Below are 12,093 nucleotides of genomic sequence, written 5' to 3' on the forward strand. Positions count from 1 at the left end.
TATTTAAAAACACGACACTATGTATTTTGATTTTGTCACGATCCTGTAACGAGACGATCGTGTGTGTGTGTGTGTGTGTGTGTGTGTGTGTGTGTGTGTGTGTGTGTGTGTGTGTGTGTGTGTGTGTGTGTGTGTGTGTGTGTGTGTGTGTGTGTGTGTGAGAGACAGGAGGGAACGATGCTTCCGGACCGGGCGTGTCACGATAGTCAGTGGGCCACACACACAGCTTCCATCCACTTAATAGTTATCCAATGAAGCACTCTATTGGTATCAGTATTTCTTTAAAGCTTCTAGGATTGATATTTTTTCACAAAAGCTTAAAGAAGTAGGTAACATAAGTCACGGTGTGAGACGGGAAGTGTGATAAATGCTTGTCGCATCCGTGAGGGTCGCAAGTGTCCGCAAAGTTGGTTGGTTCTCAAATATGGTTCTCATAGGAAAGCGTCGCTACAAACTGTGGTGTCTCTCCCCATCACTGTTGCCTAACCTCTAGCAGAGGGGGCCAGAGAACAGGGCGACGCCAGCTGGGAAGAGTTATCAATCAGCATCACTTCTTACACCGTCCGCAGTGGCTGAATTGATGCACCTCACTTAGGACTGTTTGGCCGAAGGCGCCACAACAACCGGAAGTGTTTAGAAACGCTAACGAAAGCCGGTAAGTTAGCTCGTAGTGTGGACGGACGGCTTCACTGATTCTTCACGCCACCGGAAGACAACAACCAACCACAGCCTTGATGATCGATCTACTTCCAGGTTGATTCAACGTGTGTAACGGACACCAGCCGTAGCTGACCTTGTTGTCTTTACTAGCAGCTGTTGTGCAGTTAAATTCAGCATTTTATAATTCTTTCCACCATTGGGTGATTTTGTGATTGAAAGTTTCCCACAAACAGACTGGAACTTGTGTTAGTCATTTATGGGCGTTGATCACTTATCATGAACGTGCACCTCCTCCTGAACAGGAGACCTTCATCAGGTTAAAACAATCCCTTTAAGACTAAAATGTTCCTGCATGAGTTGTGTGAAATGTGTGAAGTAACGAGATGTGTTTGATAAACCGCTGACAGGATGTTGTAAATGAAACCCTTGATGCCGATGAATGGGATGTCGTTCTGTTTGTTTTTTCCAGGCTGGAGATTCTGGAACAAACTGCTCAGAGGAGAAGAGCTTTGTGGTCGTCACCAGCTTCTTCTTAATCGGCGTCGACATCGACAGCTGATCAGCTGAGCTGCAGGTGGACCAGTCTGGTTCATGATGACCTGCAAACACCAGCTCTGACCGTTACTGCAGTAAACGCTTCAGCATTCGTGCTCCAGCGTCTCCTTTCATTTGTTCATAGGAGTGAAGTATTGTTCTGATATTGTTTTAAACATAACTGTGGGAAACAACAACAGCTGTTCTGCAACAGATTTCATGGTGACGGCGTTCTGTGTGCACTCGGTCTGATCAATATTCTCTTTTAATGAATAAATCCCATGAAAACAAAAGTTATTGAACAAGAAAGATCTTCATGAACGATTACAAAGACAAAAACAGAAGCTTTAAACCTGTTGAAGCTTTATATAGTTTTAGAGTATTTAAGCAACTAATGTCCAAGTCAATAATCAGCAATAGTAATAACAATAATCATAAAGTGACCAATAGTCACAAAATGCACCATATTTATAGTTATTCTATAGACAGAGAGCCGGACCAAACAGCTGGACTGTTTGTTCTTTGCTCCAGCGACACAAAGAAGAAAAGTAACAAAAAAACAGGAAGTCAGACCGTTTAAGTAAAATGATTGGATTCATATTAATCGTTTCGTGCAATTAATTCGTGCAATATAGATAACATGACGATGTCTGCTCCTCTACCTCCTTCATAGCTTTTTATATTTTATTTTATATATTTGGACCACTGGAACCACACGTATGAACTGAATTACTCACATGTACCTGCAAGACAAAGCAAAGATGTATTTTTAAACTTTTTTCCATTAAAAACCTTTAATTATGGTAACATATAAGAACAAGAAGAGGTATTCTTTACTTTTAATTTAATTCAGAATTTTTATTTATTTATTTTATTTTAATTTTTACATTTGTAATGTTTTATTATAAGTTTGATCTCATTTTAAATATATTTATTTTATGTTTTATTTTATTTTATTTGATCTACATGTAGCCCCGCCCTCCGTGCCTCACAACCACCCGCTGATTGGCTCACAGGGCCTGGCCTTCGTGTCAATCAAAACCTCCGCCAGTTTGTGTCCAGGTACGTTTTTTTTTTCCTCCGCTACAGTATTAATTGAAGTACGTCAGTGACGTCACGTTGTCGTTGAACTGTTAATACTTTATTCATATTTTAATTCTCTAAAAAAAAACGTGAGAAGAAATGGCGGCAGAAAAAAACCCCGGTGAGAGTTTATTTATTTTGTTATAACTTTAATTAACGTAAATTAAACAAGCTAACCGTTAGCTAGAAAAACGGCTGTTTAACATTAGCCGCTAGCATAAATGTTGCTAACTCAATGGCGGCCGGTGTGCTAGTTTTTTAGCTTGCGATGTTGTATTTGTGGACGTTTTTTACTACTTTCATGTACTTTTATGAGCTAACGTTATAAGCTAACGTGCTCTCTTCACTGTTGCTCAATGGATGGCACCGGGGAGCTTTCAGGGGTCGTTGAACCGGTTCATAGGGGTCCACAGGAAATGGAGTCAGCTAGCTAAGTCACCTAGCTGTTGAGTCAGCTAACTGTTAGCTATTAAGTCAGCTAACTGTTAGCTATTAAGTCAGCTAACTGTTAGCTATTAAGCCAGCTAACTGTTAGCTATTAAGCCAGCTAACTGTTAGCTATTAAGTCACCTAACGTTAACTGTTAGCTATTAAGTCATCTAGCTAGCTGACTTGAAGAGTATATATATATATATATATATATATATTATGTTATATTATATATTATATTTCCCAGCAGCAGTACCTGAAAAACAAACACCTGTTACAGTAAAAATAAATCTTCAACTGTCAGAAGGACTCTGAGGCACATTTTAAGTGTTTCTTTCTCGCAGCTCTTGTCATATGTTTGACGGTTAACTTGTTGTTTTTTGTTTTTCCTCGTTGGACAGACTGGGACTGTGACTCGGACGGAGACATGGACGGAGACTCCGGTAAAGTCAGCCCGCTGGTGGGCGAGGACGAGTTCAAGGCGTCCTGCGCCAAAGAGATGGCTCTGCTGGCTCTGATGGAGAAGACGGGATACAACATGGTGCAGGAGAACGGCCAGAGGAAGTACGGAGGACCGCCGCCAGGTGTGTGTCCTTGTGTCCGTGTGTGTGTGTCCATTGTCTGTTTGAATGAAGTTCGGTGCGGATAATTCCTGAATCCAGCTCTAAATATTCACTCAAACAGCATGGTTATCTCTGACAATTTGTTCAATCAATCAATATTTTAATAAATAACAATTCAGTACATTTATATCTATGTATTTATGTGTTGCATTCTGTTTTACAAAGATCACTCTTGCGTGTTTGACGCCCTGTGTTTTGCGCTGCAGGCTGGGAGGGCCCGGCTCCCCCCCGGGGCTGCGAGGTGTTTGTGGGGAAGATCCCCAGAGACCTGTACGAGGACGAGCTGGTCCCGCTGTTCGAGAGAGCCGGCCGGATCTACGAGTTCAGACTGATGATGGAGTTCAGCGGAGAGAACCGCGGCTACGCCTTCGTCATGTACACCAACAGGTAGCATAAAAGCTTAAGCTATATATATATATATATATATATATATATATGTAGTTTAATTTCTACAAGTGCTCCTGAACTCTTTATTCTGTAGTTGTGTGTTTATGTTGAGAAAGTGGAACTGAAAGAGAGGAGCTTTACACGTTTAATACCAAAGTGAAATCATCCTGATTGGTGGCGTGTTGGCGTTTTTCTCCGGTTTGCGCTCCAGAGAGGCGGCGCAGAGAGCCATCCAGACGCTGGACAACTACGAGATCCGTCCGGGGAAGTTTGTGGGCGTGTGCGTGAGTCTGGACAACTGCCGCCTCTTCATCGGCTCCATCCCCAAAGACAAGAGGAAGGAGGACATCATGGAGGAGATGACCAAGGTGTGCAACGATCACCACAGAAGAAGAAGCAGCTTCTCTTTCGTGTGACGGTTTAGAGTGGAAGGAGATCATCTTTGTGAACCCTCTGTGTCTCCCTCAGGTGACGGACGGCGTGGTGGACGTGATCGTGTATCCGAGCTCCACGGACAAGAGCAAGAACCGAGGCTTCGCCTTCGTGGAGTACGAGTCCCACAAAGCGGCGGCCATGGCCCGGAGGAAGCTCATACCAGGTAACGCACTGAGAGCAGCCTCTGAGGCTGAATCTGGGTCAGTTCCTGTCTGTGTCCAGCAGAGGACGGCAGAACACAGACCACTGCAGCAAAGAGTCTGAGGTCCAGTTTATCAGGTACAACCAGCTGAAACCACAACAGTGCTGCAGGAGGTTTGTGGGGTCAACGCTCATCGGTAGAAACGTGGGGAAGGAGATTATAGAAACCTTTAATGCATCGACAGAAAGTTCATCATCATTAAAGTAGAAATAAACAAACTTGTCTTCGCTACAGCGTCTTCATTTCCAAGGATTTGCTGTTTTTCTTTGACTTATGTGATAGCAAATCAAGAATTTGGGGGATTCAGACGCTGTTTTCTGACATTTTATCAGCCAAATATTGAATCCATTAATCTAGAAAACAGTGTGCGGTTGAATCGATAATTAAAATAACATCTCTGGACAAAAACAGCAGCATCAACCTCTACATCCTCCACAATGTCAACACAAACTGAACATCATCGACTGCAGGACACACATCGCAGCACCTTTCACCACTTCACCAGTCCAACGGCTCGATGAACTCCTCCGTTTGTACCTGTGGTCTACTAGTGGGCTGAACATATGATCACTGGCTCAATAATAATGTTTTATGATTATAACGTCTTCTTTTGAAACAGGAACCTTCCAGCTGTGGGGTCACTCCATCCAGGTGGACTGGGCCGAGCCGGAGAAAGACGTGGACCAGGAGGTGATGCAGCGCGTCAGAGTCCTTTACGTGAGTTTGATTTTACACTTTAAAACGTCAGAAACCTCAGAAATAATGAGAGTTTATTTATGGACTCACACCGAGCGGCTCGCCCTCCAGGGGATCAATTACTGAGGAGGGCTGAGACGTGATCTGAGGGCAGCACATAGAAACTCTGAAGCACTTTACAGAGGAGGGGGGGAGGGAGGGAGGGAGGGAGGGAGGGAGGGAGGGAGGGAGGGTTATGTTTAGGCCCAGAGGTAAACAAAGCCCTGTGTGTGTGTGTGTGCTACTGCTAACAGAATTCCTGTTCCTAAATGATTTTATAAACCGTTCTGTAGTGTTTCAGTCACTTCACTTCCTGTTAATTAAGGGAGACGGGGCGCCGTTCCTCCAATCAGAATAACACACACACACTGATGGAGGTCAGGTGAATGGAGTCTGGCGGCTCTCCTGTGTGTTTCTGCTGCAGGTGCGTAACCTGATGCTGACCACCGGCGAGGACACCCTCCGCCAGGAGTTCTCCCGCTTCAAGCCGGGCTGCGTGGAGCGCGTCAAGAAGCTCACCGACTACGCCTTCGTCCACTACCGCTACCGCGAGGACGCCGTGGCGGCGCTCGGCCTCATGAACGGGGCCCAGATCGACGGGGCCACCGTGGAGGTGACGCTGGCCAAACCGGCGGGGATCAAAGACGGGAGCGTGGCCGGAGGGAGGAGGTACAACAACCGGGGATACCTGGGGAACAACGTAGGAGGAGCAGGAGGAGGAGCAGGAGGAGGAGCAGCAGGAGGAGGAGCAGGAGGAGGAGCAGGAGGAGGAGCAGGAGGAGGAGCAGGAGGAGGGGGGGACGGGACGTTTGTCCTGCACAGGAGCGATGGAGGGATGATGGGAGGAGCTGGGAGAGGAGGGTCCCTGCAGCCGCGCCCGGGAAACCCCTTCTACACCGGAGCAGGTGAGGATGAATCATCGTTTATCAGCATGAACACCGTCTCAAATGTCCCGATTCTTCTTCTACTACACACATTCGGCTCAGAGTTCATTTAGACTTTGCTGAAACTTTGTTTTTGAGAGCGTGAGAAGAGGATTAATCTTCCTCATCTTCAGAATGAGGATTTCCATTTGAGATAGAACTGCTCAGCCTGAAGCCGTTCTCCTCATGAGGAACTTTTTAATACTTGTCCTCTTCTGACTGCTCAGCGTTTGGGACCTCATGTCTCCATAGAGTGGAGCTGACGTTCATCACGGATATAGAAGTTGATGTGGAATGAGTCTGATTATCGATTGAAGAGCGTTAAGCTGTGCTCACTCTACACTAACCTCCTGTTTCTACTGTGAAGCCTGAAGAAGAGCTTTGATGAAGTTAACTCCAGCTTGTTCTAGGATGCTTTTGTTGTGAAACTCTCGACACTGAAACAGGAAGTTGTTCCTGTTTTAAATCTAAACGTATTCAGCTGTTGCTCAGAGGATCTTTGTCTCCTTCAGTTGAACCATTGACCAGCGTTTGTTTCTCCTCTACTAAACTAAATAACATCTTATTAGTGAAGAGAATTACTACAAAATAAAAGCCTCCCATAGAGCCGTCTGTACTGGACACAATCGAGCTCTAATAATCTGGTGATGGAGCAAAAACTCTGGTTTCCTGTTGCCCGAGGACGTTTCTGAAAATGAGAAAAGTTTTTAACAGTTAACTCGTGTGGACCGTGAAAGAGAGCTGTCACAGCAGTAATCTGCTACTTATATATTTATATGAGATTTAAGATGGCGGAGGACTTTATCGATGGTTTAAAGGGAACGAGAGGGAGAGATGGAGGTGACTGAGAATGAGAATTTAAAGCTGCTTTATATTCACTCGTTCATAAATCATTCACCACGATGATAGCAGGAGATAAAGCGATTTAGAATCCTCCATCATAACGTCAGCTGCTGTGGTTGTTATGGATTCATCTTCCTGTTGTGTTCTTGATTCATTAATAATCATTTAGTCATCAATAACTTTAATCCGTGAGTTCTCTTTTCTTCTAACATAAACGCACAATCTTGAGACGGACCTCTCTGACTTTCTTATTTATGTTTATTTCTATAAATTGTGACTAAGATCCACACTAAGTGGAACATTTATATTGTTTTAAAGTGTCTCCGGTACATTTTATATGATAAAATGAATAAATAATAAAACTAAATGATAAATACAACATGTAACAGCTGTCGTATACACAAAGCTTATTACAGATATATTGGTAATATTACCGATGTATCAATCCAGCTCTACTTAAAACTGCTTGTGTTCTCCAAAACCCCCAAATATGAAGATTTAATGACTTCAAAAACAAAGAGAAGCAGCAAATGTGGACATTTGAGGAGCTGGAACCTTTGCTCTCAGAAGCGTGAGGAGCTAATTGATGAACGGACTCCTTGTTGGAGCTCATCAGCTGTTCATCAGCACAGGAAGTCATGTGGTGGAGAGGAACGGATAATAAACGCAGTCAGCTCTATTATTATACATCATTAAAAATAATAATCTTTAATTCTCTAATCATTTAAATTGTGTGTTTTTATTCTAGTAAATGAATAATACATATTTGATTATCTTTCGGCCTATTAGAAGTGAAGTGAGTGTAAACTTTGTGTTATTAGATAAAACGGATGTTTTCAAACTGAGTAAAGAGGTAATAAATCACAATGTTAGATTTGGTAACACACTAATAATATCTTACCGTGGGTGAGTCCCACCAGATTTATTATAGAACACAGTTAGCCTTCGTTGTCTTGTTGTCTTTCTGCGGAACATAAATGAACGTATTCATCGTCGTCAGAGTGCGAGTCGTCTCAGCTCGTTACTCATCATTAAAATGTGAATTATGAGAGTCTGACAGCTCCGCTGATGTTAAAAGTGCTTTCTCATGCAAACTAAAACAATAACGAGACGATAACTAAATGATTTTTATTCATTGAAGCAAATCAAAAATACGTTTTCATTTAATGACTGAAGCCAGAGTTAGTTGGAGCCACTTCAGGCTTTATTATCGTTCTGTGTTTAAGACGAGGAACCTGCTAATAAATGCATGACTCATGACACAATTAGCATTAATGGATGTTTCATATATCATGAAGATTGTTCTGTTTACTGACGGCTAATGTCTGAGGAGTTAGTACTTCTTTTAATGATAGTTATCCGTTAAATCAACTAAAGCTCGTGTTCACTGACGTGAATCTGAAGAAACTAAAAGAAGAGAAAGCCGTACATGTCACATTTAATACAGAGATATCTGGTGATAGTTTGTTCAATCTACTCAGTTTAATGAGCTGAGGAGCAATCACACATTCTGCTTATTAGACTCAATTACAGCAACGTCTTCACAGAACGTACAGAAGAATAAAAGTGACGCTCCACTAGAGAGCAGCCGTGAACTTTCCTTCACTTTACATTTATCCGCCGGAGAAGTTTGAAAATGCTAATGCTAATGCTTCGAGTGTGTTTGTTTGTCTGTGTATCCTCAGAGGACCCCGACCAGTGTGTGTTCCCCCTGTTTCCCGGCACCCCGCTGTCCCCCACCAACCTGCTGTCCCTGAAACAGGGTCAGATCTGCTCCGCCATCAGTCTGCTCGACTTCTACTGCTGCAAAAACTACTGGTCGCTGCCCGAGTACCACCTGTACTCCACACCCGGACAGGACGGAAAGCTGCTGCTCCTCTACAAGGTCTTTACCGTAATACACGATGACACTCGCTACACTTCGTCTCACTTTACTTTTTTGTAAGTTAGCGTCACATTGGTTCCCTCCACAAACAGCCAATCAGATTCTTCCATTTTATTTTTAATTATTACAGAAAATAATCTCTGTGGCAAACAAGCATTAATGATTCTTACACGTTTTCTTCATCAAGATAATCTTTACTAATGAACTCCACTTTAATGATCGTTTGAAGTGTGAAGTAAAAAGCTAACGTGAGGCTATAAAGGAACTCCACCACGGTCACATGACTTCACGTCTCCACCACTAAACTAAAGGAGGACGAGTGTTCTAGTGAGGACGTTTAGTCGTCTGATAGCTAATAACAACGGCAACGATTAACGATCGAATACGACAGCTAAAGACAGCGGACGATTAACGACAGCAACTGATAGCTAACGATTAATGACAGAATATGACAGCTAACGACAGCGAACGATTAACGACAGAATCTGACAGCTAACGACAGCGAACGATTAACGACGGAATATGACAGCTACTGATAGCTGACAATTAACGACAGCAAATGGTAGATAACGACATCTACTGATAGCTAACGATTAACGACAGCTAACGACAGCTAACGATTAACGACAGTATATGGTAGATAACGACAGCTACTGATAGCTAACGATAGTTGATGATTAACGACAGAATCTGACAGCTACTGATAACCAACAATTAACGACAGTATATGGTAGATAACGACAGCAACTGATAGCTAACGATTAACAACAGCCTACGGTAGCGAACGATAACCAATGAAAGCTAACGATAGCTAACGACAGCATTCAGCAAGTAAATGCACCGTCTGTTTGCCGGTGCTCATGGAAAACTGCCTTACTAATTAACTTAATAGTTAACATTAGAAATAAATAGCAGAAGTAAATAAATACATACATGTGTATTTGTATGAATATATATATATATATATATATATATATATATATATATGTATGTGTGTGTTTGCAGGTGGTGATCCCGTCAACACGGAGCACCTACATCCCAGACAAGCTGTGTGTGATGCTGGATGACGCCAAAGAGCTGGCTGCACAGACGACCCTGTGGAACCTGGGTACTGTCCAACACACACACACACACACACACACACACACACACACACACACACACACACACACACACACACACACACACACACACACACACACACACACACACACACACACCACCCTGTTTACACATTCCATATGAGTAAACAAGGCGGAGGTGAGGCAGTCTGTGCTGCCTGGCTTCACATGGACAGAGGAGCTTCAAGGGCAGCCCGCAGGTTAGATTCCCTCATGAATCAATGACCAAATGATCACTCTGGACCTTCATAAAAATATACATCAACTACACTGCAGGGGTATCTGAGAGGGGGGAGAGGGGGGAGACAGGGAGGCGACTCCTCTGGTTGTATAGAAGTCTATGAGAAAATGACTCTACTTCTCTCTTGATTTATTACCTCAGTAAACATTGTAAACATGAGTTTATGGTCTCAATCTCTAGTTTCAAGTCTTCTTCAATACAGCATGATGTTCATTTAGTAAATGATGGTCCATTTAGAGTCACACAGACCATAAAGCAGGGGATGCTTTAGGGGCGGGGCTACACAGTGATTGACAGGTCTCTACCAGAGACACGAGAGAGAGAGAGAGAGAGAGAGAGAGAGAGAGAGAGAGAGACCCGGTTCAGGGTCTGAACTGGATCCATGTGGAGTCTGGAAAGACATCAAGACCCCTTCATTACTACTGAAGTGGTTTAATTTGACTGAAGGATGAAAAGATGATCAGTTAAGATAATAAATAAAAACTTGTTTTGGTCATTTTGAGTTTGTAATTGATTCTTCATGTTGTTAATATAATAAAATAACTCATTTTAAATCATTATTTGAGTCATCACATCTCCCTCACTTCTCTCCCTTCTTTTCTTCTCTCCCTCTCTTGCCTCTCTCTCCCTCTCATCTCTCCCTCCCTCTCTCTCTCTCGTCTCTCCCTCCCTCTCTCGTCTCTCTCTCTCTCGTCTCTCCCTCCCTCTCTCTCTCTCGTCTCTCTCTCTCGTCTCTCTCTCTCTCGTCTCTCCCTCCCTCTCTCTCTCTCGTCTCTCTCTCTCGTCTCTCTCTCTCTCGTCTCTCCCTCCCTCTCTCTCTCTCGTCTCTCTCTCTCGTCTCTCCCTCTCTCTCTCGTCTCTCCCTCCCTCTCTCTCTCTCGTCTCTCCCTCCCTCTCTCTCTCTCTCGTCTCTCCCTCCCTCTCTCTCTCTCGTCTCTCCCTCTCTCTCTCGTCTCTCCCTCCCTCTCTCTCTCTCGTCTCTCCCTCCCTCTCTCTCTCTCGTCTCTCCCTCCCTCTCTCTCTCTCGTCTCTCCCTCCCTCTCTCTCTCTCGTCTCTCCCTCCCCCTCTCTCTTGTCTCCCCTCTCCTGCAGACTCGTCCTTCCTGAGCTCTGCGTCCTGTGACTCCCCCAGAAGCCCCTCTCCCCCTCTCTCCGGCCCCCCCTCCTCCACCAGTCCCGGCTTGCTGACCTGCGGAGGCAGACCCTTCGCCTCCTGCCTCCCCTCTCCCCCCCCTCCCCCTCCCCCCTCCCCCTTCACCCTCTCCTCCCTGTCCACGCTGTCCCCCCCCACCTCCCAAACACAGAGGCTGTACATCAGCTCCCAGTCTCCTTTCTACTGACGGTGAGACGCTCACACACGCTTTCATTCTGTTTATTGTTTCTACATGAGACAAACACATGAATACATTAATCACATCATGAATATTCATGTCACTTATTGATACGCCAACACATTTAGAAACACTGTCGAAACAACATTTATGCTACGCAATAGTTCACCCCAAAACAACACATATATATATATATATATATATATATATATATTCTATATTTAATACTCATAATCTCCCAGAAACACGTTTCTATCGACGGGCCTTAAAGGGACAGTCCCGTTCCCTTAAAGGGACAGTCCCGCTCTCCTTAAAGGGACAGTCGCGCTCCCTTAAAGGGACAGTCCCGCTCTCCTTAAAGGGACAGTCCCGCTCTCCTTAAAGGGACAGTCCCGTTCTCTTAAAGGGACAGTCGCGCTCCCTTAAAGGGACAGTCCCGTTCTCCTTAAAGGGACAGTCGCGCTCCCTTAAAGGGACAGTCTCCCTTTAAGGAGAGCGGATCCATCCGTGGATTTAACTATGTTGGCTGAACTAAGCTCTTTTCAGCCCGTTGAAGAATTTGTTGCACATGCATTTTATGTAGTTTATTTGTTAATAAATTCTACATTTGTTCAGGGAACTCTTCCTCCAACACAAACCTGCATGAAGTGATTGTTTTGGC

The 12,093-nt window shown here is 44.1% G+C and overlaps 1 protein-coding gene across 1 annotated transcript; it reads left to right on the plus strand.

The window, feature by feature from the left end:
• Positions 1-177: 177 nt before the first annotated feature.
• rbm46 (RNA binding motif protein 46) lies at positions 178-11,441 on the plus strand (the record flags this gene model as incomplete). The annotated part of the gene is made up of 12 exons (XM_079184555.1): positions 178-205; positions 2,167-2,256; positions 3,108-3,290; positions 3,536-3,716; positions 3,928-4,084; positions 4,185-4,314; positions 4,973-5,070; positions 5,513-5,788; positions 5,849-5,993; positions 8,540-8,739; positions 9,745-9,847; positions 11,194-11,441. 12 exons carry the CDS (start codon positions 178-180, stop codon positions 11,439-11,441), a joined length of 1,839 nt encoding a protein of 612 aa, XP_079040681.1.
• Positions 11,442-12,093: the final 652 nt, after the last annotated feature.

Source organism: Pholis gunnellus (assembly GCF_910591455.1).
Source record: "Pholis gunnellus genome assembly, chromosome: 23".
In the NCBI taxonomy this organism is placed as follows: Eukaryota; Metazoa; Chordata; class Actinopteri; order Perciformes; family Pholidae; genus Pholis; species Pholis gunnellus.